The sequence below is a fragment of the Glossina fuscipes genome, unplaced genomic scaffold (assembly GCF_014805625.2).
Source record: "Glossina fuscipes isolate IAEA_lab_2018 unplaced genomic scaffold, Yale_Gfus_2 1, whole genome shotgun sequence".
Lineage (NCBI taxonomy): Eukaryota > Metazoa > Arthropoda > Insecta > Diptera > Glossinidae > Glossina > Glossina fuscipes.
This window is the reverse complement of record NW_023998415.1, coordinates 29,306,847-29,312,846: the sequence shown is the minus strand read 5'-3', so window position 1 is coordinate 29,312,846 and position 6,000 is coordinate 29,306,847. Positions and strand designations below refer to the sequence as shown.

The window sequence follows — 6,000 nt, the reverse complement described above, 5'->3', positions numbered from 1 at the left end:
AAAATGTAAACAACACGTAAAGTTATTCGCTTAAGTGATGATGGCTGTAAAAGGAAACACCAATCTAAATTTTGCAGAAAAACAATTTTTTTGGTTTAAGTCCTATGCAATATTTAAAATGAACAAAACGCTAACTGAAAGAAATTTCTCTTTAAAATTTTCATCTGTTCCCTGTACAGGCCTAAAAAAAAACGACCTGACTTAAATGAATGAATTCCTGCCAGCTAGTTGCAGTTTAACGTCGTGCCTACTGATTTTCTAGTATCTCTGTTATAATAATAGATGGATGATGTCTTTAAAAAGTACTTACATTCAATTAAAATCATTTCCAAATATAAGTTAGTGTTGACTTTATCAAGACGAGCATCGAATGGATATAGGGTGAGAGAGAGAGAGAGAAGCGAAAGCGAGTCAGTGCTTCTGCAGAGAAAGTTAAAATGTGCGATTTTGATATTAATCACGGATTCGGCCACACACTTGTAAATTATTCTAATCACTTACTCTATCTTTTCGGAATAGGTGAAGTGTAAAATGTGTGATTCTTTTTTGGCAGGTGTAGTGAAGGCAAAAATTTTTGGTCTAGCAAAGAGTCCTCGAGAAAGGCATTTGTCGACGACACATATTTAAACTTTGAAGGGAATTGGTTCTGGTTAAGGCATATTAGGCATATTAATGATAAAAATTAAAAAAAAAAAAATAAAAACTTTTTATAATGAAAGAACATATCTTTAATAGATTTCAAAACTTTAAATGCGTGTTTGTCGAAACATGATTTACCAAAACGGACGGACAATCGAATGTTTCTCAACATCATACAAATATCGATATATTGAAAATCACCTACATACTCCTCTGGCTACAGATATACGCATTTTGTACCCGCTATTTTACGGGCCGCAAAAGTCCATTACATTGAAAATGCCCCGCGAGAACGGCCTCAGTATAGTCAATTTCTTAAGTTTTTGCAAAAATATTTTATTATTTTTTCCAACACTTAAATATATGTTTAATTATGGTCTTGGAAAATGTTACTTTACTGCTTTTCTTGCTATCCCCAAAACAATTGCCGAAAATAAGTTTCCTCTTAGGCTGATATAGTGAGGTGCCCTCTTAATACGTTATCTTGATTCTAAATTCTGTGTTTACATTTGTTGTCAATTGTCTACGATGTATGGTCATGGAGGAAAAAACATAAAAATTGCCGCTTAACACAATTTGTTATTCGCCTTCACAGCCTGCACATGGCTTTTTCTGCATATGCTGAAGGGCAACGAAAAGTGTTCAAGTTATTTAATTAATAATCAAACACCAAGAGTCCTATTGCAGTTCTCTCAGATTGTTAAAAGGGATCGGGTTGTTAATGCGTTTCACAACGAATATAAACGAATATAAAAATATAAAGTCAAATATTATTTAAAATACTGAAAATCAGCGAAATATATTTTATTTATATATATATATATATATATTTTTATATAAATTAAATTTTTTATAATTTAAATTATATATTATTATATAAATTAAATGTTATCATTTATGCAATTTTGAACAGGGACACAATTTGACCATAGTGTATATATATATATATATATATATATATATATATATATATATGTGTGTGTGTGTGTGTTTTTTTTTTTATAGGTTTATGTATGTATGTAGGTATGTATGTACGTGCACATTTAAGGCAAATGTCTACCGCCATGCTATTTTGGTCGGGGAATCTGAACGCCTCCGCGCTGATGATATTGCATGCGAATATTTAACATTTGATATATTGCCAGTGATTGAATTATTGCGACATGAACGCGATTGCGTAACCGACGACATTGGCTTACCAGTTGCTGCTTGATTTCTTCTATTATTGGCAGGTGTACTGCTTTCGTGGCTTCGCGTTCTATTAGGAATGACGTGTCCATTATAAGAATCGTATGGCTGTTGACTTGAGGTTGTAACTCCATACTTTCGTTGAGGATTGCGCGGAGTCTGACTTGAGGTTACGACTCCACTACTATGCGTTTTTTTGGGTAGCCTGGATGTGTTTGTTGTAACAGTAAATCGATTTTTACACGTTGTCGTCGATGATGGACTTATATACTTGCTGCAAGGATGCAGTTCGATGCGTTGATTATTGCCTGGTACAGTAACCGAAGTCTGCGACGGACGGCGTCTAATGCTTTCAGCAGTAGGAACCGAACGAATGCCTGTATTTCCACAAACCGCTACTCGATTGATTCTGGGATTATCGGCTGCTGCCCGATAATTTCCCACAGGTAGGTCATCGTGTTGACTGGCGGTAAATATTGTTTTCCTCTTAGTGACCGTTGGTTTCTTTCCACTGTCATTGATATAAGCGGATGTAATGGGGTTGGCTACGCCAACTGGTATTACACGACCTAGTCGGTTTGGTGTTATAGAATTCTTGAATTCCACATGTAATGTGTCTTTAAACATCTCGGGGATCGATTTTTTCGCTTGCGAACTATGTGGACGTTGCACTTTAAATGTGTTGTACCGTTTCACCGAAGATTGACTAGCGAGTATAGTACGGCCATCAGCATCTTGTACTGGGGCATGTGCTTCCGGCTTGTAGTTATCATTGTCAAATACTATCAAATCATGTCGCTTTTTTTTGAATTGGGAATCCTTCGGCATTTCAGTGGTCTTTTCTGCGGGTTCCACTTCAACGAACCACGACGGATTATATGGGGCACGTTTATCCTGTTGCAGAAATCTCTCACGAAATGATTTACGAAAATTATTTACCGTGACAGTTTTGTACTTATTGGTTCGATCAGTTCCTTTTTTAAGCACATCTTCCGGAAAATTATCAATCTTTCCGACAAAAGTTGACATCTTTTTTAACTGCTCAAATTGTTGCCTTAGTGCATTTGACATTGTATTTTTTTGATATGTAGAAGAATCGATATGACATGTAGCTGAGCTTACCGTCCCTTTAACGGATCCATTCCCGTACGCCAATGATATTTCACTAGATTTCTCTTCAAAGGGAAGCTCGTATGAAGCAGCTGTTATTTCTTGTTCTAAACCATCGGTCGACCATTTCTCGTAAGTATTATCAACATTATCAGTTGGAGCATCTTCACTGGTATGTGTATCAGGCGCAGAGGCGGGAGGAGCCTTTTTGCGCTTTGTAAACGTATTAAATTTAACCGGTAATTTTGATTTTTTTAATTTTTTCATTTCCATTGCTGAAATATTTGAAGGCGAACGCCCTTCACCTTCTTCGCCCAATATAAAGGTTTCACTCCGATTGGGCACGACATCAATTTGTGAAATAGGCGAACCTTTGCTTTCGTTTATCATTTGCTTATTGCCCACTTTGGTGCCGGACGTCGAAATGCGATCGTGCGGCAAATCCCGCCCCCGCGGAAGGGATGAACGCCAATTGCGAAAGAATGCCATTTGTGTTTTTCTCCTCTTTTTTCCAGTTTTTTTATTATAAATATTTAACAAATTTCAAATCATAATTTTACTGAAAAAAATTTTTAAATGAATGAAATAATGCCGCCCACGCAAACGAACAATTCTAGGCAATCTCTGTTTTTTAAAAGTCTTTACGTTTCAACTGTTTACAATTAACTGAGGAGATAAAATTCATCGCGCTTAGTACTCTAGCTTACTTGAATAGCGATCGTGTTTAACTAGATGTTCATATTGTGGTTGTGTGCTTCTCTAAGAGAATATGTGGTAACCGTAGCGTATTAAACACGGATAAGCTATGAAGAGTGCAATAAAACTTAGCTTATATGCTGATCAATAAATTCCGGAATTGACATACGTACACATATATTTCATAATATTTTTAAAAAGATCCAACTCTTACGCGGCACTTAAAAAATGTTGTGTCAATTCGATCATTCTGCTTACGCGCTATAGCGTATAGCGTTAGTTTTATGGTCTTGTTAACAAGGGAAAAATCCAAGATTAAAACACACTTTCATGAATTGAGGCTTGGATTGCCATTTCACCCACACCACACCGTATTCTCCAGATCTGCTCTTGAAAATTTCAGGAAAAAAATTGAAATCGAATGATGTGCGTACTCGGGACTATGAAGTTTATTTTATTCATTTATTTATATATAAATATCGTTTTTATTTCATTCCAGGTATTATTGACCGGTGTATTATATCTGCATTGGCGTGTGTGGTATGTACGATTTTGAAATAGATAAATTGAAATCGGATGTCAATGCTAACATTTTGGTTTGACCATACATCAATAATTGGCTGATAACTGGCGTACATAGTTTTGTCAATAAGTTGTTAAATGTTTGCTACATAGTACTTGTTAAGATGGCTGATTTAAAAAAAAAAAAAAAACATCATTAACGGACAGACTAAAAAAAAAAATTACATAGATTTTGAGCCGAAGTTCAAGTACCTGTCGGACACTGAGATGTCATTTAATTTAGTTCATATATTAAGTCGGCTGATTATAAGTTTGGTTCAGTCTCTGTGAGCATAAAATTCTCCTTGAACATCTTTGAAGATAATACAAAATAGTTTCTCCAAATTTTCTTTTCAATATTCACAGAACCTATTTAAACACAATTTGAGCGAAATCCAAAACCGTTGCCACTGCTAACATAGTTGTCTTAAATACTGACCACAATTTTTCGTTAAATCACCCCCAAATCTTTCTGAATAAATGAGGATAGTCAGGTGGACATATAGTAGCTATAAACCTTATTTCTGTAAGCCCATATAACAACGAATTCATAGCGTAACACACGCTTGCCGCCGTAACAATGGTAGTTAAATTATTAGTAAGCTTACGCTAGCCATCAGACTACTTCACTTCAATACCCTTGATTCATCAAAAATATCGTGAAAACCAGTTAATTTTGAAAAAAGAAATAAAAAAAAAACTAAGAAAATTATATTTGGCTCTGGTCGAATATTTTATTCTCATCACTTTTACTAAAAAAAAAAAAAAAAAAAAAAAAAAAAAAACAATATAAATAAAGAAATTTCAATACTTTGCAATGTTTGGTGATCGTGGTCGATTTTTCTTCATTTTTGTATAGTCGTCCCATTTGCCACAGAATACAGCAAAAGTGGAGATGTACTGCAGACTTGCCCTTCGAACGATTTCGCCAATTTTCTATATCGAGGTGCGTGCATAAATTTCCATTATTCATTTCAATTTTGAAACCATTATCTTCATTCCATGCTTGGACACACGGGCAGACAGACATGCCTACGTCGATTAGAAATTGGACACTGATCAAGCATGTATACACTTTGTGGGGCGAAAGAAGCTTTATTCATTCATTCATTGTGTTGCAAGTATTTTAACATAAGGAATGCGCAGCCATCCTTCCGTGGTAGGCATATATAATAAGCCCATGGGAACAAGTTATAAACACTATTCTTAATACCTGTCACAGTACGCTTAACAATATTTAACTTGACGATAAAGCGAAGGCGTTTTCGTTCGATTCAAACAATTTGACACTGGCTGGTATGATGATGATAATGACTTGGGAAAGTAGTCGTGGATTTAAAGGGAAAAGAAGGCAGACAGAGTGGCTGTTATTCACACTAATCATATATATGTATACGTAATAAACAATATATTTTTCGATATTTTTATAGCGTTACCTTTTTAGATAACTTAACACTTCAACAAGTACATGTAATTTCAACATTATTAAAAATACTCTACGAGTAACAAAACTTATTTTATCACAAGCGCAGCTGTAATTTTTGGCCATTGCTTTGCGTTCAATTAAATCTTGAAGGAATTGAAACGACCATGTATAAAGTGATTCAGTATTTCGCGTTTATCCATTCGCTCAAATTTGTTTTTCGATATTGCCAATGAAACGATAAAATTAATAAATCGATATATCCGGTGAAGTGTATAAAAAGTTGAATACAAAAAGAAAGTGGGCGATATCTCACTTGTTTACCTAAGTTGCTATATAGAATATATATATATATATATATATATGTGTATATATATAATAAG

The 6,000-nt window shown here is 34.7% G+C and overlaps 1 protein-coding gene across 1 annotated transcript; it reads right to left on the bottom strand.

The window, feature by feature from the left end:
* Window positions 1-1,647: 1,647 nt before the first annotated feature.
* Window positions 1,648-3,460, bottom strand: LOC119632658. Its single transcript, XM_038025674.1, has one exon. The coding sequence runs from the start codon at window positions 3,424-3,426 to the stop codon at window positions 1,696-1,698; it is 1,731 nt and encodes a 576-aa protein (XP_037881602.1). The 5' UTR covers window positions 3,427-3,460; the 3' UTR covers window positions 1,648-1,695.
* Window positions 3,461-6,000: the final 2,540 nt, after the last annotated feature.